Here is a 24,765-nt window from a genome sequence, read left to right as displayed (position 1 = left end):
ATTCAGATGCATTATATCTAGCCCTTGCGCCCCTTTTAACAGACAAGTGGTTGCGATGTACTGTAATGACCCCACGATGAAAGGATACCTTTGATGCGTTTGTGTTTGGCGGGACCATGGCCAAGCTGTGCAGAAAAAGGAAACAAACCTGTTTTTCTTGGAACAACCCAAGCCCGGAATCTTGGGAGTGTGCAGGTTGCGTATATGCCGTGTTTAGTTTTTTTGCGGAAAATCTCCAGCCAAGAAGCAAAGTGCATTCAACAGGTGGATGGCGTAGCCGCGCTTCCTGATGTCGCATTTCCTCTCATTTATCGAAGTCATCATCTTTAAGGATTAAAAGAGAGCAAAAGTGAATGGTGAGGTCAAATGGTGTCAAGTTTACAGACAGACAAACATGGTCTCTTGCCACAACTAGCAGTCCTCTACGGGTGGGCTCAGGACTCAAAAGTGGGTCGCGAACAGATAGTAAACATTCGTAGGTGTGTCTTCAGGTTACAACAGTACAGACATACAAAAATTGATTGTTACAGACCTCAGTGTTAAGAATATATTTTGTATTTATGGTTGCTTAGGTGCTATGAAAGACACTTTGAACATGTAGCCTGAGCATGTGTATTTAAATTATGATACACATACATTTTAAAAAGTTATTTTTCAGTATGTTTTCTTAATTGTTCTTAATGTCTTAACGTGGGTCACGACTTAACTACAACTTGAAAATCTCCGTGTAGCAACAGTCGAGAACCAATGCTCAACACTAGGAATGGGCTGATGGTATGATAAAAGCGAGCAAAAACATTGTGGTATCACAGTATTAAAATTACAGCTGTAAAATGTTTTGGGTGACTAAAAGCAGCATTTTTTTCCCATGAAATAAACTTGCACCATGTTAAGTTTCAATAAATAAATGTTAACATGCTTCTGTTTAAATTATTCTCAGTAAATCACAGTGCCCCATCCCGTCCCGTTATAACTGGCCCATGACTGTTGTACGGTCTTTAATGGATAAGCAAGAATCCGATTCACAAAATGTGACTAACGCTCAAATCGACACATCATCACCGTCCCAATAATCTTCAATTTGTCAGCGATTATTTCTCGACGATAAAGTTCAAATGACATCAATCCTCCCTCACTTTACATAGCCGCGGTCAAGTACGTTTCTAGGCTCCGTTCTGGTTTGTGGAGGAAGATGACTAACCACAGGAGCTAGGGCGGATGCTTCTGTTGATGTCAGTAATAAAACGCCTTTATGGTCATCAACATTTCATAGCTTAGTCAACATCTTTCTACAAAAGTGCCCTAGTGAGGTGTAGTTGAAAAGTTCAGGCATTAATCAGGAGGATATTCAAGTTTTTGAACCAAGATGGAGGGACACCGTGTGAAATCTCCAAATAAAAAGGGAGTGGGGTGGTTGGGGGACTCTGGGTCCCCCAGCATTGTGAAGTGAGCTTTTAGAAGAGTATTATCAACAAAAAGGCTGGTGACGGACACTGACTGGCGAGAATCACATAGCCGGGGAGATTACGTGAAAGGCCGCACGGAGCTCAGCTTCTATTGTGAGCAGGCGAATCTCAGCAGTCTGTTGATTCAGCTGAACAGTGGCCAGAGAATTACTTCCCCGTGTCCATTTGTGTTCTACTTTTTCTTAATTGGAAATTACTGAAACTTTGCAAAGGGTCTTACTGTTTTCGGTTTTTAAATAAGCAATAATAATCATTTACATTTATGTAACTTGACCAAAAATATATTGTGAATAGCATGTAGCACACTGGCTATAATGACTAGCATGAAAATGACCTGAGAATATTGTCAACACGTGCCAGGTTTGTATTTGAAAAGGGTAAGTTGTTTTGCTTCATTTTACTCTTGTATTATTCATTGGTCGTCTCTTTATACACGTAGCGCAGTTAGAAACGCCTGGAATGAATTAAAACTTGGAAGTCAACTAGCATCACAGCGAAACAGACTGTGTTCCAGTTTTGCAGTTCCACTATTTTATACTATGTTCGTGTTGAATCCTTTTTTCAAACGGGACAAAAGTGAGCCTCTTTTGAGTGGCATCCTGAGCGTCTGATTCAGTCAAGTCCACTCTTTGTTATTGATTCCATTAAAAAACAAAACATACACACACAGACCGACAAATGCAGGTGCTTTTCCTCTTCTGATTATTTTCTTTCCATTTCAAGTCATTGTGTTTATGTCTTGGAATTACGGCCATTTACTGCAGTGGAATATAACAATTCAACATTATTTATGAAGTCTGTTTTTCTTTTCTATATGAAGGGTGTACTGGCTTAAACCCAAGGTGTTTTTGTTTCATCTTCTAGCCTCACAAATGATGTGAGATGGAACAGCAACACAGTTTCTCAATGTGTAACAGATATAGCGGTACCTGACATATGAGTGTTTGAGAAACGACTACAGTTTGCTTCTGTTGTTTATTGCCATTGCCCATTTAAGATCAAACATAAAACAGAGAATCGCACGTTGTGTATTTGAGCAAACAATTTAACTTACCACAGTCTGTTTCAGTGTTCTGTTGATTGAATGGATTCCCACCAACACTCTCAACATCTTACAGAAAATCTTCTTAGAACAGTTGTCCTCCAACCCCAAATGATCACTTCCCGTATTTGTCATGGCCAGGTGTCCAAATAGTTTGGTTTCCCCTGACATTGTTTTTTCAACGTTTCAAAGGCAGGAGATGACGGATTTTCAAGGATTCACGCCCAAAACCTTTCTGCCTCTCCCAATTATTTTCTTGATTTGTTTTTTGTTTTTGTTTTTACATACAAACCAGCTAGACCCCTTCCGTCTATCCAAAACAATAGTAGTGCACAGTTTTGTTCTCTTGAGTTTGTTGTTTCAAGTCTTTTGGTAACAAACATGGCAGATCAGAGACGAGAAGGCCCCTGAGTGGAGGGCATCTTACCGAGGTGGTGAAAGATCATCATCATTCGATCACACATGTGGACGCCATTGTTAGAAGACTGGAAGGCCACAGGCGGGTGGAGATCACTGGTTGGAGAATGATGGGAAATACGTATGTATTAGGGCTGTGCGATATTCGAAAAACAATAAAAATAAATTAAAAAAAAAAGATATTATATAACTGTATTGCGATATTGATATTATTGCAATATTTAACATGTACCTAAAGAAATTACATCATCAAATGAAAGACCAAAAAAAAAATTTTGAATTAATTGCAGTAAATTACGATGGGTGGATGGATGGATGGATGGATGATAGATAGATAGATAGATAGATAGATAGATAGATAGATAGATAGATAGATAGATAGATAGATAGATAGATAGATAGATAGATAGATAGATAGATAGAGCCATTGTTACTCTTTGGAGGGACAAAAGTCACATTGCATGACTTGCAAGTGATTCATTTGGCTTATATCAATGAATATTTCAGTTGTGCAAATGTTTTTAAGGAGAGGGAGGTGGAGGACGAGAAGGCTTATTGGTGCTTCGAGAACCAGCCGTCATGCGATTGGTTTAGAGGGAGGCTGGGGCCTCGCAGTTTCAAAGTGACTGTGCGTCGAGGGGCGGGTCCCTTGCGCACATTGCGTCAGCTTCGTGACATATATCAGCCCAAACCGGCCCATGAGGAAAACTAGTCGCTTTTGTACGGCTCCGCAACAAGAAAAAGAAGCAGAAAACTACCAAAACACAGAGCGTCAACAGACTTTTTCTTCTAACCAGGAAGCTACGCGACAAAAACGAGGCGAAAGTGAGCTGGAACGACATCGAATACATTTTGAAATTTGAGTTTTAAGAAGACGAGGATCGGGTATTTTTGTGAAAAAGGGCATCAACGTGACGTGAAGTAGACTTTCCCTACTCATTGATGTTAAAACACAGCAGCAACTTGAGATTGTGAGAAGACGAGGAAGTTTTGCCATTATTTTTCCAACACTTCAACCAAAAACAAGACGACGAAATAAAACAAGATGGATTCTGGAAAGGTAACGTTTCTCAAACCTGTTCTTTTACTTTTTGTTGTTCCAACCGTGTGTTTCCAAGAGAGGTCAGTGAGTACATAACCAATAACCATGATGCTGCTACGCAATTGTGCTGTCGTTCTCGCACCGCACTTTCGATTATATTTTTAAAATTGTTTTATAATCCCTTTTAGCGTACAACATGTTTGTGTCAAACTATGCTAGTCCATGTCCCAAAAATATATTTTATAACAATATATTTAATGTTTTTTTTTAATTTTTTTATTATGTATACTATTTAATTGCCATTTCGTAACAGATTCGACATTATCAAACGTGGGGCTCATTCAGTAGGGCCTACCTTAAAAATATAAACACTCATACACACATATTGCCAAAAAAAAAAGGGGGTTATATATTAATGATAAAATTAAATGAGCAAATAATAATAATAATACCTTTTATATATGATAAGGGTGGGGAAAGTATTGTAGCGATGAGGCCACTCACTTCCCAGCATGCTTTGCAGTACTCCTTGTAAATATTTGTAATAGTCTATTGAATTGCTTTGTTGTGAGTGTCCCTATAGTGTCTTTGATGATGACCATTAAAGGGTCAAAGGAACATCTCAGATGAAAGGGTAGGATGGATGGCCATATAAGCTTGCATGTCGGCTCAAGTGAGGAATCAGTGAGCAGAGCAGGGGTCTCCAAGTCCGGTCCTCAAGAGCCCCTATCCAGCCTGATTTCCATGTCTCCCTCCTCCAACACACCTTAATCAAATAATCAGTATCGTTATCTGGCCTCTGCCGAGCTTGCTGATGAGCCGATTATTTTATGTATACACTGCACACAGGCTACTCTAGTTGACTGCAGGCTGCAAAGTGTGAGTTTGCAAGTAATCGGTTTTAGTGATCAGCAATGAAAGGTACTGATCGAGATGTGCCACACATACTTTTTCATGGAAATCATCCGATCGATCGGAGAACCACTAGTATTTTATTATTATTTTGTCATTTAAGAATTGTGCCTTATTGCATTTGCTGAGAAATATAAGACCCGTGGATAAAAGTTGCCTTTTGGGTTAATGTTGGTGTAGCGATTCTGTCACATGACATCCATGCAGACAGCATGGATTCTGTTCCCATTCAGTGACAGGGTGACTCTTGAATGTGAATTGTCATATGCCCGTGTATATGCCCTGTGATGAGCTGGCAAACAGCACAGACTGTTGTCAGTCAGCTGGCAAAGGCTCCGTCCCGTCTAGGACCCTGAATTGGATAAGCAGTATAGAAACGGACGAATGAGGACTTCACAGATCTGTACCACTATTTAAGGGTTTCTTTCTTGGCCCGTGTACCACACATCATTTGTTGAAATATGCCAATTTTTGTCCAACTATTCAGTACTACGCAGTTTAGGAAAAAAAACTCAATGCTAAAAACTTAAAAGTCAACTGAAAGCTTTATTTGAATTATTCTGAATGGTCCAATAGGAAAGTATGAGACCTTATTAGTACTAACTAAACTTGTATTTGTCGCATTGTTGTGAAACTATACAGCTTTTTATCTGGTGTCTGATAATATTGTCTCAGACTAAATAGTGCAGTTTGTTGCCACCATCCTCGCCTTCTCAGACAGGAAATGCGAGAAGACTCCAGAAAAACAATTTTGTGGTGTAGCAACACAGCCCCCGAGTCAAGTCAACTTAATTTTATTTATATGCCCTTTACAAGCCCTCAGTTGACAATTGTTAACTGGTAACCCACCCCCTACCCACGGGCGTGAAAAACCTAAATATATTGTGTGAAAAAGACGCAACCTTAAGATGTTATCTCGAACAGCGTGAGAGTCCATTTAATAAGATGAAGTGCTGTAGGAAGACATTATCTAAGAAGTGGATCCTACTCAAAACCAGAATTCTCCATAGCAACGCCTGCGGGAAGGTGGCCCACCTCAGATCTTGTCCCGGACAGGCGGTGCAGAATCAGTGAAGCAGCATCAGATTCTGTCCCCCTCTCAAAGCAAAGGAGAGACAAGAAGCGGTAGTAAAGCAGGCCTACATGTAGTTGAAGTAAATGCAAGATATAAAAATAGGTCTTAAGTCAAGGTTTCAATATGTCTACTTGAGGTAGTGGTTCTAAATTCAGCATTCCAGAGCACTGCAGCCCAAGTAGAGAACTGTTTAAATATTTTCTTAGTTGTTGTTGCTTTAGCCTTGTGCACTTTTCCCCTGTGAGCGCCTTGTAATGCCACCCCGCTTGTCCCCATGGGCGCGAGATGTTTGATACGGGTGTGATGGGGAATCTCCAGACCCAGCTTCCACACATCAGCCCACTGGGAGGCCATACATAACCCAATAAGGGCCAGCTGATGCATTTGCAAATCTCTGCGGCTCTCGTTTCTGCCGCAGGGGAAGAAGTCAATGGAAATTTACAGCGAGCTGATATCTGAGCTGCAGTTATACATTTGTACGTTGATTTCAGGCCAGCTGTCTCTTGTTGTGCTGGGGTGTGTTCTGTCAATGTCAGTCACCGTGTAGTGCACCTGACATTGTAACCACCACTAATGAGCCACACGTTGCCGCCATCACAGCTGAACTCTAAACAAGGCTTTGTTTGTGTCCCCCTTTTTGCAAAGAAAAAACCCGCTAATTGGGGTTAAACGAACCGTTGACTCGGCTTATTTGGACGAAAAGCTCATGTAAGGTTGGGCTCGGCGTCTCACGTTTTCTCGAACCTCCGCACATGATTGCAAAGCCGACGCCTCCTATTTGATATGCTGCCTTCCTTTGTTTTTGTCTTTCTAGAATGAACAAGCACCTACCCACTGTATTCCTCAAGTGAAATTGTCCACAGAGTCAATAAATCATGAGAGTACACGAAGGACCCCCTGACTTGTCACACACAAGATTTATTTTAAGATGAGCTCTGTCACCAAGGTCGTAGTGTTTGCTTTAGCGACGCCTAGCAAAGAGCGCAGCTTTTTTTTATTGGCCCCACATGTGACCGTCTGCCATGTTGGAGGATTAAATCACCTTTTGAATAAACGTAGACAAACTTAAGTTGGTCATACCCCAGAGACATCATTGCTCGGTCAAACATGCTCATTGTTTCATAATGTTTGAAGAAAGTTCGAGATAACTTGGATTACTAGGAAATGTTTGCCACACTAGTGTGCACAAATTTCAATCTACGTGTTTGAGGCCTCTGTTCTAAGAAGAAGAGATAGCAAGCAACAATCTGCAATTTAATGTTGGAGCGAACGCCATTTGCTGGCAAGTAATAATGGCTCGAACTGCACCTGTTTACGTTCTTCATAGCTTGTAACAATAAGACGTACTGGTGAGGTAAAACAAGATGAAATAAACATAATTCATAGTGCAAAGATGAAATTTGGCGACAATGTTAAACTAATTGTAGCGCAAAAAAAGCTTTGTTGTTAACCATGTGCTTGAAACAAAACAATCCAAAGTTGGTTTATTAGAACAAAATAACCACAAATATTTTTGTTTAGATTATTTTCTTGTTTTAAGACCACCAGTAAAGGAATTGGGGAGCCACAAAGGATATAAAAAGTCTACACACCCCTGATCAAAGCAAGGATTTTGTGATGTTAAAAAAAATAGTCAAGTTTATTTATATAGCCCTTAATCACACAATAGTTTAAAAGTGTTCTACCATTACTGTGACCAATGTTTTATAGAGGGGAAATAAAAACAACTGTGATAATGCTGTTGCACAAGTGTGCACACCCTCTTATAACTAATAAAGACGGCTTCTCTGAATTAGCCAATCACATCCAAACTCTTGTTAAATGGGAGTTAGCTGACACCTGCCCCCATTTCAAGTGCCTCTGATTTACACAAAATGAACCTTCTCACATTTCTTTGCTTTCTAGCAGAGGCATGAAGGATTTGTGCTTACGCAGACTGCTATTTTGAACTGTTCATAATTCACAGTTTGAAGGTCCTAGATCTAGCTGAAGAAAACCAGTCCCAAAGCATGATGATGATGCCACTGTGCTTCACTGTAGGCATGTTGTTTTTATGATGCTAAACAGTGTTGTGTTGTTAGCACCAAAATGACCTTTTAGAAGATATGTGCTTGTTTACCTGTTATGCAGATGTGCATAATTGTGCAACCACATTATCGCAGTTGATTATTTTAATTAACCCTTTGGAAAAAAAAATTTTTTTTGACACTTGACCTACAGGTGATCAGTTTCATTAATGGTGGTAAAAGTTTTGAAATACTTTAATTGTTCTTAAAGACAATAAAGACAAATGCCAAAACCATTTGAAGAGGGGTGTGTAGACATTTTTTTTATCCACTGCACGTGTTTGGAAGGACAGTTTTGACAGCCAATGGATTTAAGTGTTATAAGCAAAACAAAAGATTGTGTTTATTTCCCAATAACCCTAAACAATTTGATCCTGAGTCAGCTTCAAGACTAAGTGAATGGGGGAGAGGTATGGCCTGAAGGAAGTACAATTTTTGAAGTAGTGTTCTGGAAGCTAAACGTGATGCTTGCTATCTGGTGTTGTAAAATGTATTTACCGTATGTTGTTTTACTGTCCACTTTTAACAGTAGGCCGACATGGAGGAAAACTTTCAACTCAAAGTGGAGATATGTGGCTTTCATGGGACAATGATGAACAAAATATTTTTTTTTACACTTTGCTGACCTCCCTGAATCGAGATTGTTTTCAATCAATTATGTATCAAAGTCATTACCACATATCAATCGTGTGTTTTGTTGTAGTTCAAATGGGGCATAAATCAGCAAGCTGGTGAAGGCTTTTAGCCACATGCCAAAGCAAACAAGTCTTTGGAAATGCAGGTCAGGAGGATGAGTGTTGAGCTTGGTGAAGTTGCACGGGATCACATATTGGATTCCCCACAGATGCGTAAGATGAGATGGCGGAAGTGGCGGCCTTGTGGAGGGACGTGATAAAGTCCTCGTAGGCACGGCTTACGTGGGCTACCAGCTGAGCTCAAGTGCAAACAAAGCTGCTTTCATCAGCATTCACTTTTGTCCTGGCCTCATATTGACTCAAAATAATAGGTTTAGTTCACTATGAGGGATCTCGAAGCAGCCTTTGTAGTAAATGGATTGGGTACGTTTTCATGCTTGCGCTAAGATAAATATCCAAAAGCAAAAAAAATTCTTGAATGTCAGTTGCAACTAGATATACGGAAACTCTCTGTATTGTGGTGACAATCTAATACAGAGGTGAGGGGAAGTGTATGTAGCATTGGAGTTTATGTATTTTAGGGGTCCCAAACACAAAGCAGCAAATCACACTCATTAGCACCCTTTCGAAACTTACACTTTTTTTTCTTTCTTTTTTTTTTTTTAACCCCACCTGGCAACTGAATCTATATCATATGTTGGTGTTTACCTGCTGAAGAGTCTAGCATCTGTGGGGAGCTGAGCATAAACAGCCTCTCAACACACTTGGTTTGTATTTGGCAGAAAAGACTCGTCCGAAAAATGTCAACTAAATTACATCACATGGTTAACTTTTCAAAAGCAGGGACATCACATTTGCATGGTAGATTTAAGTCAAATTGAGGCATCTAAATAGTCACTACTAGTTCCACTTGATTTGATTTTTTAAGAAGCCGTATTCTTGAAGCGATTATTGACTTAAGCTAATTCTTTGACATTGTACATATGATCAGGCTCAGTCAACCAGTTGTCAGCCACAAAGAAAGCATCCATCTGTATTGTATCTTACACCCATTTCATCAGGGTTAGCTGACACAATTGCACCGTATGCAAATATATCAAAATAAGAGCTTAGCTATTATCGTCCCGCCTCATTCATTAAAAAGGAGTGCAAGTGAGTTTGCGGTGAACGGCTTCTTTTTTTGGCAGTGGTGATAAAATTGCACGTAGGGTGTGACTTCATTGATTCTCAAACAATGAAATTCCATGATAAGCTACTGCCGTGCGTACAGAGAAGTAGGAATCTTCCACTCGCTGCTTCTTATGTAACATTTAATGGAGACGCAGCAAAAGTTTGATATGGAGTTAGAGCTTACATTTCCTTTCTAGAATATTGCGTACAGCATGCCAGACCATTTTAAACAGCCTCAGAGTTTTGGTAATAAAGTAAAGCTGGTCGATTTTTCTCTAGCTCTCAATGTGTCGCAGTTGCTGTATTCAAGCGTAAAGGAAATATTTGCGAGGCGAGCCAGCTGTCAAGTAGCTAGATTGCTTTGTTTACAGTAAGGAAGCTCTTTGAAACTATTTTATAGATATAAATATAGATCATCGTCCAAAAGTCTGTTTACTGAAAAAGGCTGTGGTGAGCTTGATCACACATCTTTGGAAGCGGGCTTGGAGTGCGCTTAAATTTTTTATAGCGTACGGCACAGTTTTAGACGCTTGATTGTCTTTCCTCTCCATGGCCCAAAAACATGTCACGCAGACTGCCACAGTCACAAAAATTGATTCCAAGTGGTTTCGTGAGTTCAGATCAAAGTTTTGATCGGTCAAGTGTGCAGATAAGGATCACTGGTGTTGTGGAATGCATAGCTGAATTTCATGTTTTGATAAGATTACTGCATCATAGATCGCAAGCCAAGATAGAAAATCCCATCTTTTGCCAAACGGTCAAATAGGCTACTGTACTGTACTGTGGGTCTGAACAAGATCGACAAACGAAAAAATCTTTATGCAACCTTTTCCCTAGAAAAAGCTAGAACAGCATAAAATCCCATCGGCCCAATATGTAACTGCGACGAGTTGTGCCCCAAGCTGTTGTTTGCCAAGTCCCACATGAAGGAAATTAACATGCTCTTCTCTGGTTTATTAAGTTTGTGGTATGAGGACAATATGCTCTAAGCTGTTCAGATCCATGGGGATCTAATGTTGGGACAGAAGCCAATAACGTATACTTTATCACCGTCTGGAAGTTCCCCCTGGAGCTGTTTACATCAATTGCGTGGAGAATTACACCTCACAGTTTGAGATGGATATACTGTACCTGCTACAATAGTTTCTTTAGGCGTTGTATAATGTGATCTAGGGATGCTAGGAAGTCTGCTATCATGGAGGACTACAGAAATCTGTGAATATTTACAGTGAATGAAATTTGGACAGGGATCAAAATAAATCTGAAGTAATTTAATAATCTAATAGATGTCGATTAATCGTTGTGCCACTAATGTGATAAAATGATCAGATGTTTGGGATTTTTTCCTCAAACATAGCATTCATTATGCTGGTTATAATCATCATAAGTCAAGGTCCAACTTGTGGAGATTTTCACATTTTCCTGGATGGATTGAATTCGATAAGGTCCCATTTGTAGACTATGTCAAATTGTTTGTGGTTAGCACCATTGCCTCACAGCAATAGTTCAATTCTATTGCTCTCCTATAAGCACCTAAACTTGTGTCCTTTATGTTTGGAGTTGACCATTTTGTATATATTTTTTATGCAATGTCTCCCTAATTGATTCCTACTTTTAACCTATTGACATCACTTCCTGTTTCTCTCCCTGTGCAGCAAATCACCTTACCGTTGATGCTGTGTGTTGGGACCGCCGTGATTGGATCGCTGCAGTTCGGATACAACACGGGTGTCATCAATGCACCTGAAAAGGTAAGAACATTATAAAGTTGTTGTTAGTCTACTTGTGCCCTGTGATTGGCTCGCAACCAGTCCAGGGCGTACCCACAGTTAGCTGGGATAGGCTTCGGCTGACCTGTGACCCGAGCCAGATAAGTACAGCAAATGAATTGATGGATGTTCAAGTATGAGAAATCCTTAATATTTTGGTTCTGCAATATTGCCCCATGTTGCGTGCTGAGCTCAGGCCAGAGTGGAAAAGGGGGTGGGCTTAGTAGGGGGATAATAATAGCAGCATTAGGGTTTCTAAGCTCCAAGGACATCTATATTAACAGACTCCGAGTGTTTCCTGTGTAAATAAGTGCCCGAAAATGGACTGACGGACAGTTGGCTAGGCGAGGATTATTGCAGGAAATGAAAAGGCACCTGTTCCCAGGGCGACACAGGTAGTAAGAAAACGTTCTCATACACCCACCCCTTCCGAGTTAATTTGAAGTTTATTAACAGGGAGCTTAATAAAGGAGCTCATTTCCAGGAGGATGAATTGTGAGAGTTAATTTTGTGCGTCATTTTTAGACCGCGTTGGTCTGGGCGCACCCTGCGGCCACACAGACGTGTCGCCCGACAGGCTCAACCTTATTACGGCTCTCTATTTACCTTTCTTACGACAGGATCCTCAGCTGTTTGCTATGTTGCCACAAAGTTGAGTCAGTGACTGATATGCACACGCAGGCAATAAAGCTTACCCGCAATTTATAATGGATAAATCATTGTAGGAAATTGATGTATTGATATTTTTAAGAGACTTTTCACTCGAAGCAAGTGCACCTTGGACTTTAATTTTGCTTCCACGCCATTTAGCTTTCATTTGTCTTTACGTGCAGAACGGCATTAGGGGCCTGTTCCAGGACTGTTAATCCGCACGGTTTGAAGGAGTTGGTTGTAATGTAGGCACAGTGAAAATGGGGGGGAAAACAAGCACATGTTCGGCCACATGGATCTAAGCGGCGTGAGTGCCAACGCACATGGGGAGTACAAAGGGGATTTAGTCAGTGTGTTTTATTATACACAACACTCGTCATGTGAAAGCTGCAAAACAGTTTCCCGACACATTCGCTCATAATCCCTTTGTACTAATGAATCGAGTAAGAGGATATCGTTTTACATTTTACCACAACAAATTCTTAAGGTGTTTGCCAGTAATTGTCCTGTATACTTTCACTTTGCAATGTAAGGTAGGAGGCTGCACAGAGTTGCTAAATCGCTAATATCAGAAGGAACCCCAACATCCGGTGGCCGAGATACACGAACGTCACAATTTAAAAACTCAGAAAAAGTGTTATTGGTTTTGCATAGCGGTGTCAGGCGATCAAAATGTTTTCATTGTTAATTAATCACATGAATTCAATAGTTAACTCACGATTAATCGCAAATTTTATATCTGTTCTAAATGTACAATACAATATTTTTGTTCTAAGTTTTCATACTCTTGTCAACATAAAAGTAGACAACATGTTAAAGTAATAGAAATGTGGCTGCATCTTAAAATTAACAAGATGTAGCCTACTGTACTGTAAAAAAAAGAGTGTGATATTGATTTGTGTTGAGGTCATTTTTCTGTCATTAGATGGCATAATTGCATTTGTAAGACATTGGTGACACAGCTCAGTGCATTTTTCTTTTCATATTAAGAGCTGTCTAATCTTTAACATGAAGTAACTTGTGAAGTAACTGCACATTTTTTAAATTGTAAAATACATTTTGACCCCAGTCTCCATCCTACTAAAATTATTACTGCTAAATTTTGACATGGACGTGTCTGCTGCCTTTCGACTGGAATTCCCACACTAGTTGCTTTTGAAGTAAGTTGCGTCCATTAATCGCGAGTAAAAAAAAATTGTGCCGTTAAAGGAACTTTAAATTGTCTCATAATTAACGCACTAATTTTGACACCCCTAGTTTAAAAAAAGTCTTGTTACATTGGCGAATACACACCGAATCTACCGCGACTGCAAGATATTCTTTTACTTGACTCACTTGTTAGTACATCGCTCACCTTGACAACCTGAGCGCGCCAGCATGGACGACTCCCGCTGATAGGCCGGCAGCATGAATACACAGCTTGTTTTCAGTCCATGCGCTTCCTGTTGCCAACTGCGCGGCCCTCTTCAAAAGTAACACAAGCTAGGGGTCAATCAGGACGTTTACATGCAGCTTGGCGGGGACATGGGAGCGGAATTTTCACCTGCACTACCGAGAGTGGCGCTATGGCTCACTTGAGCCTCTTAGTATTTGGATTTAATAATGTCTTAAAATCTTAAGATCTATTGGAGGTCGCCACTTGGCCCACATGGTGGTTTTTAAGTAGTAAAGCTATAGAATCTACACTCTTTTTTTTCTTTCTTTTTTCCTGAGAGAGCTCAGTATTGTTCATTCGACATGTCATCATCATTGCTCTTTTTTAATTTTTTTAAATTTATTTTGTATGTGTGTGTGCGTGCGTGTGAGTGTGTACTCAATAATTCACCTAAAACCTATTAAAAATCCCATACCGTTCACCTAAACCGAATACTTCAGAATCCAGCTAGAGTCGTGAGGTTGTCAGGAGACCCGAGAAAGGATCAAAGAAAGGAAAGTGAAATCCAGACCAGACATCACCAGAATCTACATTATTGAAAACAAAAGTTCAACAAGACGTGCTAAAAAGCAGCAAGCAACAAAAATGGAGAATTGTGTGTCCACCAAATTTTATCCCGAGAGGAGACGGCAACAAGAAAACAGTGTTTAAGCCCAATGGAAATTGTGGAGGAGATTTTTTTTAAATGAATTTACTTCTATGAAGGTAGGAGACATATTTTAGAATGGTGGCGACAACAAAACATAGCACTGCAGCCAACTGGGGGCTGGTGCCTTAATAGCTTACACAGTTAAGGCGCCAAGGTAAGCTAAACGTCATGGTGTGCATGTCAAGCTTGCTATCTGTTTTGCATCATGTACTTGCCAGCTACTTCCTGGTCTGACTGCTTCTTGTGTAAACCACTCAAAGATGGTCAGGAGGAACTGTGGTCAACTTTCAGCCTCACCTAATGCTACGTCAGTTCCTCATCTGCCAATAGCTAACAATTCTGGGTAGTAGTGAGTGATCTTAAAAACTGGTGAAGGTCATCTGCAGAGGGACGCTATGTGATAACAAGTATCTCTCAGCAAGTGTGAGGTGATAAGCGCGTTTCGAGCTTAGAGCAGCCAGTCTCCATTCAGAAGGGATATGACGGGCCCGCGAGTCTGACATTAGTTCGGTAGGTCTCATACTGGAGTCTGTTAGCTAAATAATTTGCAATAAGTATCATTTTAAAACATGCTCGCCTTCATGTGGCAAAATAATAAACCAGTTCAGGGTAAGATTAAGGTTGGGAGGAGCCTACCTTCTTCGGCGCTATTCAAAGCTTTACAAACAAACTTGTTGTGTTGTAATTTATTTTATTATTTTTTTAGTTGTAATTATTAGAGTATTTAAGTCCCCTTTTTTAAGAGAACATAAGGTTTAATATCGTCCATTTTTAGAGAATAAAGCATCTTTTTTTCCAGAGTAAAAGTCCCAATTTTACAAGATTTTGATTATATTTTTTAAATCTTCTTGTTAAAGTAAGATTATCACCCCCCCCCCCCCCCTCTCTCTCATTAAACCTATAAAAATAATGTCATACTAATGTAACGTGAGGGTTCGTTGGACGCAGACGGCTTTCTTCTGGAACAACACTGTTTACTCTTCACGCACGCAACTACAGCGACAGGCCGACAACACTTCCTCACAACTCATCAGCTGACCAACACTAACCAATCAGGAGCTAGCAAACTTTAGGTAAATGCAAGTGAATGAGAACTGCAGATTCAACACGTCAATTTAGCTACCTGTATAAATGTGTAAATAATAATTCTGGAAACGTATAAGTATATATATATTTTAACAAATTAACTTAATTCTTACTCATTTCTGAACCTTGCGCCAATATCAATTTGTCTTCTGACAAATTTTCATTACACCCTTTTTAAAATACATACTAAATTGTTGTCATGAAATTATAACATTCAAGTTTAAGAACCCCTGCTGTTTGGCCAATGAAAACAAACACAAGGCCCACGTGACACTTGACCTGCACGTCAGTGGAGGTCAAGCGGCATACTGACCAAGTCACAAGTCAAGCGGTGACATTTCTGCAATCATGTGAGTGGAGGCTGCTGTGACATGGACACACGCGAACACACGCACACACTCAAGCAGGCGGAGCTATTTAAGCACTGCCACTCGCTGGCCTGGGTGTGTTTGTCAACACAGTCTTGATGGGGGAGGGGAGTAAATTTGGCCGCCAGGAAATGTCGGTGATTGCAATTTGCTGCCATCTGCTGGCCACTGCAGCAGGCCACTGCAGCAGGTCGCTGCTCACTCGGTACACTCATTAAATACAGTGATAAAATTGACAATATATATATATATTTTTTTTTTACCACGACTTTTGTTTGCCGTTGTTCTGTGAGATTTTTCTAATGTAAATCGTGCCTTGGTTCCCTGCACAAGTTAATTATATGATGGTCCTTTGAACTGGAATCAAAGGCTTTCTGTCTTAACCTGCAGTTCTCTGCTCTACCCACTGAGCTATAGAAGGATATATTTTTTTCCCTTGGCTCAATAAACGATTGGAATCACTGCAGACGTGATTGCGTCTTCATCTTCATCCCGTCTTCCCTACAGATCATCAAAAACTTCATCAACACTACATGGGCCGAGCGCTACCAGGAGCCCATTTCGGAAAACACCCTCAAAGCTATCTGGTCCATTGCTGTTGCCATCTTCTCCGTTGGCGGCATCTTCGGCTCCTTCTCGGTTGGCGTTTTTGTCAACCGCTTCGGAAGGTAACTCCACCACGCACTCGCCATGATTGTGGGTGGTCCTCTGTTTACTAGAAATTAAGTCAAAAGATCTGAGGTCCCTCGAGATTGGCCTACATAACCTTGAAAATGTGGTAATTAGGGGTGGGAATCTTTGAATTTCTCACGATACGATTCAGAATCGATTTTCAATTAAGAAAGATTTTTGCTTCAAAATGATTAGATTGACAATGATTTTTGCTTAAATCTATAGATGTGCAAGGAATTGTAATGATCTACTCCAGTCTGATTCGCTTTTTCCTTTTTCTCTCACAATGTGGCTACAACTTAACAGTGTATTAGACCGCGTGGTACCACACTGCCCCTAAGTGGCCAAATTGGGTACACCATGAACAAAGGCACACACAGACAAAGGCAAGACAATATAAAATAATTTAAATAAAATCGATTTTGGGACATTTAAAATCGATTCTGAATCGTACTAAATGAGAATCGCGATTCTTATGAGAATCGACTTTTTGGCACACCCTTAGTGGTAATACTAAGAAGTTAATTCAATAAGACAAATCCTTCAAGTGGGATTTGAACGTGCAACCTGAGGATCTGTTTTAACCTCTACAATCTTCCCTGTTCTACAAACTAAGTTATCAAAGGATGTTTTTTTGTTTGTTTTTTAATGAAAATATTTAGTTTTTTTGTTGTATTCTTTATAACAAGGATTCAATTTGGCATCCCACAAGGTTCACCTCTAGCTCCCACACTTTTTTTTTACATGTGGGTATTTTTTATGATCCCCTGAGGGTCATTAGCATACCAAGCTTTAGTCGGTTACCCACTCAAGACTACACTGGAGGGCCCTCATCTAGGCTTTGCAGCTGAGTAAATGTCTTCCCACAAAACTGCAAGCTTTTGTGCATGTGGAAACGTCAGACATTTAAATGAATGCATATTTGTTTTTGATCAGTTTTTTCACAAACTTACCAAAAGTCCCTCGAGACAGATTTGAACCAGCTCCCGATGACCCTGACAGTTTGTTTATCCATTGTTAATATAGCGATTCACATACCTAGCTTTTGCTATGTCAACTAGGCTAGATTTCAGCTTCCCCATTGCCTTGACCTTTAAAAATATCAGATTGGTATTTACCGATCATTGGAATTGGGCACTTTGAATTGCCGTTGATTTTTCTGTTTGATGTTCTCAGGAAAAACGCCATGCTCATGGCCAATGTCCTGGCCCTCATCTCATCGGCCCTGATGGGCTTCTCCAAGACGGCATCCTCCTTCGAGATGCTCATTATCGGTCGCTTCGTGGTGGGCTACTACTCGGGCCTCTCCACTGGCTTTGTGCCCATGTATGTGGGTGAGGTGTCGCCCACGTCACTTCGCGGCGCTCTGGGGACCCTCCACCAGCTCGGTATCGTCCTGGGCATCCTCATTGCACAGGTACTGTCAATTTATTTATTATTATTTTTTTTTTTTAAAGGCCATTTTAGTGTCTCTTTATAGGGATACTTCTCGCATTGAGCCATTCTCAACAGTAAAACGATAATATTTGGTCTATAGTTAATTAACTCATTCACTCATTTTCACTGAAGCAACCCCCTTCGCGCCCAGCTGTTTTAATGGATTTTGACTGATTTTTGCAAGGCCTACAGAATATTCTGTTCTATTGCTATCAAAACATGGAATCTACCAAAAGAAAGATTAGTCTCTTCTTTCATCAGGAAATAAGTATATTTGTATCTGTTTCTGTTTTGCAGCAATTAGCATTAGAATATAGCTTAAGTTTCGTCAATATTTGCATTCCTGGTGAAAACACTGAGGAAAAAGGGCTTGTTGCAACATGGCCCCTGCTGATCTCTTATACTCTGCTGCCACCTGCTGGCCGTTTTATTAAATTATTATCATTGCTTTAAGCCACCTCTTCGTGTCAGAAGCTGCATCAAAGCCTTCTGTATGCTCTTGCATACAAAAAAAAAGTGTAAATACGTTTTTGGAAGTGAAGGACAAAATATTACAAACGTGTTTACACGGTTTTGGGTTTGAATGAGTTAATGTGATAACTTCATGAACCATTAATACAGTTAAAAACTGATTTTGCCACTTGCTGTCGACTGAAGATGACATCACCTGTGCCGAGGAAGTAGGCAACGATCAATCATGGCTCAGTTTGCTGACCATACCCAGAAAACAGGTGAATCGTGATTGGTCGTTACCTACTTCCTCAGCACAGGTGATGTCTTCTTCAGTCGACAGCAAGTGGGAAAGTGAGTTTTTAAAGTTTCAATGTACATGAAAAATAATGAAGTTATCAAATTAATTCTGGACAAAATATTAACTTTTTACTGCTGAAACTCAATGAGTCAAGTATTCCTTTAATAGATGATACATCACTCATCTGAGCCTGCTGGCTGATTTCAGGTGTTTGGATTGGAGGCCATCATGGGCAACAGCGAATTGTGGCCGCTCCTCATAGGCTTTATTTTCATCCCGTCAGTGATTCAGTGCATCTTGCTGCCTTTCTGCCCTGAAAGCCCGCGTTTCCTGCTCATCAACAAAAACGAAGAAAACAAAGCCAAGACTGGTAGGTTCTCAAAAGTGTGGCAGACTTTGGATCTTAAATTTCAGCAATGTCCCGTTAACAGATATTATATAGATTTTTTTATCTATATATTTCTGTCTTATTAGTGCTGAAGAAGCTGAGGGGCACTAACGACGTGGCCGCCGATATGCAGGAGATGAAGGAGGAGAGCCGTCAGATGATGCGGGAGAAGAAGGTGAACATTGTGGAGCTGTTCCGCTCGCCGCTCTACCGCCAGCCCCTCCTCGTTGCCGTCGTGCTGCAACTTTCCCAGCAGCTGTCGGGCATCAACGCTGTGAGTTTACCACACTTTAAAAAACCAAACAAAAAAAATTATATTAGGGGTGTCAGGCAATTAAAATTAGTAATCGCATAACTTTAATAGTTAACTCACGATTAATCGCAAATTTTATATCTATTCTAAATGTACAATAAAATGCACATGCAAGTTTTCATACTCTTGCTAACATTAAAGTGGAAAATGTTTTAAACTAAACGGTAATCTCATAATTCATAAAATTGAGTTAAAATTAAAAATATGTACTGTACTGTAAAAAATATGTTTCTTTTAATATTAAGAGCTAATCTTTAACATGAAGTAACGTGAAATTCAGCTTTTAAAATGTAAAATACAAACTGCCCGCAGTCTCCACAAATATATGCATTATTATTAAATCTGCTAAAATGCTACATTTTGACGAGGACGTGTCTGCTGCATTGCGACTGGATTTCCCCCAGTACAGGCTTTCCAAGTACGGGGTGATCATTAATCATGCATTAAAAAAAAAAGTATATATATATATAATATGAAACTGATGTTATCATTTGGTCTTGTCAGATCTTCTACTACTCCACAAGCATCTTTGAGCAGGCCGGTGTGGCGCAGCCAGTCTACGCTACCATCGGAGCCGGTGTCGTCAACACAGCTTTCACTGTGGTGTCGGTGAGTATGTAAAAGCCAAACTCCACGCAAAAAAAACATTAGAGAAGAATATGCTTCAGAACTGGCAAGTCCAAACCCTGATCAATAAAATAGAGAGGATCATCCATGCTGCTGTTTTGGTTAGCACAATTGTTCAAATGAGCTCAGCGGCTAAATCATGTTCTTTGCTTCCAGCTGTTTGTGGTGGAGCGCGCCGGCCGCAGGTCTCTCCACCTGCTGGGGCTGCTAGGAATGGCCGCTTCCGCCCTCCTGATGACCATCGCCATGGCTCTGCTGGTACGCGAGCCTCTCGGGTCAAATCTGCTCAAGTCCTGATTCCCGATGTAACGCCCTCTTTTCCCGTCCCGACCGCAGGACCAGATCAAATGGATGTCCTACCTGAGCATCGTGGCCATCTTCGCCTTTGTGGCCTTCTTTGAGATCGGACCGGGTCCCATCCCGTGGTTTATCGTGGCTGAATTGTTCTCCCAAGGCCCGAGGCCTTCAGCTATGGCTGTGGCCGGTTTCTCCAACTGGACCGCCAACTTCATTGTGGGGATGGGCTTCCAGTATTTAGCTGTGAGTACAACATGGTCATATCATCAGTATTATATGAAAATAAATAAGCTTCATATTAGCATTTAGAGTAATGTAGCATTACTGTATAATGAGTTGACACTTAAAAAAAAATTATATATATTAAGGCTCAGTTTTGTTAGATGCTGTTAAAAAATAATCTAGGCAATGCTTTTTTTTTTTTTTTTTACTTCTGTGGCAGTAATGCAATTAATTATTTGCACTCATTTAAATAGTCATGATTATGTAAAGTACAATTTTTTTTGAGAAACAATCTATGTTGTGACATTAAAGCTGCAATGATTATAATAATTCATTAAATTTAGTCATCATTTACCAAAGGAGTATACTATTATATCAAGCACAGTTTTAAAAGCGAGAGAATAAAGTCCCATAAAGAAAGTCACAATTTCATCACAGGAATAATGCAATGCAGTTTAAGAGAATAAAGTTTTGATTTTACAATTAAAAAGTTGGAATATTACGGGAATCAAAAGTAAACATTTTCATCAGTCGGAATTTGAAAAACAGTCATGTTTTTAAAATATTTTAATAACACGAGAAAAAAAAATACATGTTTGGCGGTAACAAAATATTATACAGAACAAGGTCATTTATTTATTTACTTGTTAAGAGAATAAATTACACACATTTTCTGAGGGGGGGGGGGGGGGAAGTCAAAATGTTTATTGAATATACCAGGCCTTACTTCAATGTATTGATACTCGTGATGACGAACCCTACCCTCCACCACCATCAACCATGGAAACAAACAGAATAAAAAAACACACACACATTTTTTATTGCACAAATAACAAAATAAAAAAAGTGCAATGTCCGCAGAAATTGCGTGGGAATGCCAAAAGGTAATAAAAGCTGAATGCTTATAAAGTAAATAAAACTGCTGCTAAGGAGATTCGAGCGGGAATAGAACCCACAACCTTTCACATGCCAGTCATTTGCTTAAACCACTGCACTATTGTAGAAATTGAAGTGTTTCAGCATTCTCACTATTAAAACAACAACATACGATTACGCCATCATGCATTCTCATTTTAAATGATCATCACACCTCCAGCGAGCAATTTACAAGTAATGCACTCTTGTGTCTTGTATGCAGTCGGCATGCGGCCCCTACGTCTTCGTCATCTTCATCGTGCTGCTGCTCTTCTTCTTCGTCTTCACCTACTTCAAAGTCCCCGAGACCAAGGGCCGGACTTTTGACGAGATCGCGTCCGGCTTCCGCCAGAGCGCCGTAACGGGCGGCGAGAAGCACGAGGAGCTCAACAGCCTGGGTGCCGACTCGCAGCTCTGAAGCGGCCCCCCCCCCACTCCCGCGTGATGGGACAAACTCTTAATCACAGTGAGGTTGGGGTAGGCAGGCTACAGGTGGGGGGCGGGGACAAGGGGTGGAGGGGTCTACTTACTAGTTACTAGAGGAGTCCCGGCGTATAATCATTTTCACACTGTCAGCACATTTCAGTCGTCTTTTTTATTACGTCTTCTGCTGCCCAGCCCCCACTGACACACAACACGCACACACCTCTCTCTCTCCTCGAGCCACTCGAAACACCCAGCGGGCAGCGTGTGGCCCCGGGATATGTGAAAGAGGCGTGTCAGAAGGTTTTTGATATTTCAAAGAAGGAAAAAGGCCGCCTTTTTTTGTTATTTTTTTATATAAAGATCTATTTTTCACTGAGCAATCATACTGTAAAAAATGCTGTATGTCACACTGTAGACTCTGGCACTGTAGCTCTTGCACGGCTTCCTCCTCCAGATGGCGCACTTTTCCATGAAATCACCGCCCCCAATACGTTACTGAGCAAAATGTGATATTGCTCACATCTTATTACAACGTCTTTTATTGATATTATATTACTTATTGACTCTAGAGTGACAATATTTTAGCCTTTTTTTTTTCTTTAGAAAAAGTGTATATGCAAAGGGCTTTAGGGCCACACTGAAAAAATACCATTAGAATGAAGTCGTCATAAAATTATATACTGTATGATTTTTAAAAATATATATTTACTGTATATATAGTTGAACAGTTTTAAGGGGATATACATTTGTAGTCACACTTTTAGGACACCAGTTCTATTTTTAATGAGAGTAAAGTTGATAAAGTAACAATCAATGAAGCAATTTACTTAATTTATTATATTGAAATACTCTAATTCTACCAAGAATATATTCACAATATCACTATAAGTAACGGCACAATATTACTAGAAGTTAAAAGAAAAAAAAAAGTGTGAGCATTTAGACATCCAATTGATCAAATTTCATAACTTTTGTCATAATGCGCCTTTTTTTTTTTTCAAGCGTGGCCCCTGATACTGCTGTGTCCGTTCATCCATGATTTTAATTGCAAATTTTTTAACAGGAATAGTTGAAGATACACATTTTATAATCATACTAAAAACGCTCAAATTGTGCGCTATTTACTCTCGGCTGCAATCTTCTTCTTTTTTTCCCTGTGAGGTTCTTTTCTGTCAGAGCCTCACACGCCTGGAAAATCATCTTTTTAGAGTGGAAGTCGGTGAGGAAAAAAACGGACCAAAAATGAAAGTCAGCCTTATGATCCTCTCTTGGATCAATTCTCTGCGTTCCAATTGTGGAAGTATTGTTGTGCGCTGCCATGTGTTGAAGTATTGTTGAGCTTGTTCGGCCTTGCTGTCTACTTCTGCTGTATCACTAGTCTCGTTTCTTCTGTTTGAGGAAACCAGTAAAATGAAAACATACTTAGCAGCACTTTATTATTCATATTTTCTTTTTGTCTCTGAAACAAATCTCTGTTTCAGAGAAGAGCGGCTGATGGATGACTTGATGTCTGTTGAGATGGGATTTGTGTCATATTTGCATATCTTTTTATTTTTATTTTTAGGTTTGCTGTTCTTTATGTACTGCTCCTACAAGTTCAGGCCTCTTGTTGGCACGATGCATCATCAAATCAGGACTATAATCCAAATCATGTCATTGCGACCATTCCATAAGTTATTAGCATGTTGCTGTCCACTAAAAAAAGCATGTCTGCAAATTTTGTCAAAAACGATTTTTGAGAAAATCCTCAAAATAGTTTCACTTTTGAAACCATGAACCCGATGTTAGGGGCTGTTGATTTTATTTTTTAAATCTTTTGTTTCGTAATTCCTAGCTACAAAGTAGGGACAGGGCTGCTTCAAGCCAAAATTGTTGTTCAATTTTGAGTCCTTGAGTCTTTTCTGTGCATCGTAAAATCTAAATTTTGTATGAATCTGTGATGCTGATGATACTTTTATGGGGTCACCACTGAATTTTGGATGTTTTTGTTTTCCTACTGTGGACCCTTACAAAACATACATTTTCACCAGAATGCACACTTAAAGACACTAAATGTGGAGTAACCTGTTTGTTTTTTGTAATTGAACAGCAACTATATTTCGAATGTCTTTTTTTTTTTTGTGCCTTTCAATCTGTGCCTTTCAAGTGCACTCCAGTTACACACACACACACAAAACATAAGATTTTGTTATACTGACATATGCAAGCCTTTTAAACACAATCTTGTAAATAAAACAGCACACCCACTCCCCCCCAAAAAAATATTTCAAAAAAGTCAAAGGATTTGTATCATCAGATTGTTACTGCAAAGAGGACTGTTACTTTTTTCAAATGTGTCTTAGCCTTCACACACTTTTATTCAATCATCAGATGTTATATGTTGAAGGAGTGGGAAAAACAAGGTGTTCTCTAGGGCACAAAAATATAGTAGTGTTTTAATAATTAAAAAAAAGAAAATATGTGTGAGTTATTTTTGGGGGAATGTGAACCTCATTTGCGTTGAGGAAAATGTTAACAACTTAAGCTCACCTGATTGTTACAACTGGCTGAATAAAAGAAATGATTCACACGGAAACTGTGTGTTTGCGCATGTATATCTTGTTAATGTGATGATAACCATAGAACAGCAAAGTGATTTTTCCAATATAGGAAATCAAACCGCTTCTTTGTGAAACTTCAATAATAATACAATAGAAATGAGCAAATGTTAACTCATTCACTGCCACTGACGGCTATAGACGTCAAAGATATATTTTTAACTGGACTGGCAAGTTAGGCTGGCTAACATTGACGTTAGCTAGCTGTGTGGGCTAGCGAGCTCATTACTCCAGAACCGAGTTGTAATAGTGGTGTGTTTGGAAATGAAAGATTTTCGAGCGTATTTATGGACACGCCCAAAGAGCAAAAAAAACATCCAGCAAATAGTGTCCAATA

The 24,765-nt window shown here is 39.8% G+C and overlaps 1 protein-coding gene and 1 long non-coding RNA gene across 2 annotated transcripts; one reads left to right on the top strand and one right to left on the bottom strand.

The window, feature by feature from the left end:
- LOC147167563 (uncharacterized) lies at positions 1-4,083 on the bottom strand. The gene is made up of 3 exons (XR_015096238.1): positions 4,002-4,083; positions 2,936-3,021; positions 1-324 (listed from the first exon to the last, which is right to left on the bottom strand). It is a non-coding gene; the product is annotated as an uncharacterized LOC147167563 (long non-coding RNA).
- On the top strand, positions 3,596-24,406 carry slc2a1b (solute carrier family 2 member 1b). Its single transcript, XM_086086300.1, has 10 exons — positions 3,596-3,985; positions 11,481-11,576; positions 16,291-16,451; positions 17,632-17,872; positions 18,851-19,013; positions 19,118-19,305; positions 19,849-19,953; positions 20,128-20,229; positions 20,308-20,511; positions 21,629-24,406. Exons 1-10 carry the CDS (start codon positions 3,971-3,973, stop codon positions 21,821-21,823), a joined length of 1,470 nt encoding a protein of 489 aa, XP_085942426.1. The 5' UTR covers positions 3,596-3,970; the 3' UTR covers positions 21,824-24,406.
- Positions 24,407-24,765: the final 359 nt, after the last annotated feature.

Source organism: Leptonotus elevatus, chromosome 10 (genome assembly GCF_054856555.1).
Source record: "Leptonotus elevatus isolate MCC_2025b chromosome 10, RoL_Lele_1.0, whole genome shotgun sequence".
In the NCBI taxonomy this organism is placed as follows: Eukaryota; Metazoa; Chordata; class Actinopteri; order Syngnathiformes; family Syngnathidae; genus Leptonotus; species Leptonotus elevatus.
The sequence above is the reverse complement of the archived record's forward strand: the minus strand, read 5'-3'. Positions and strand labels throughout refer to the sequence as shown.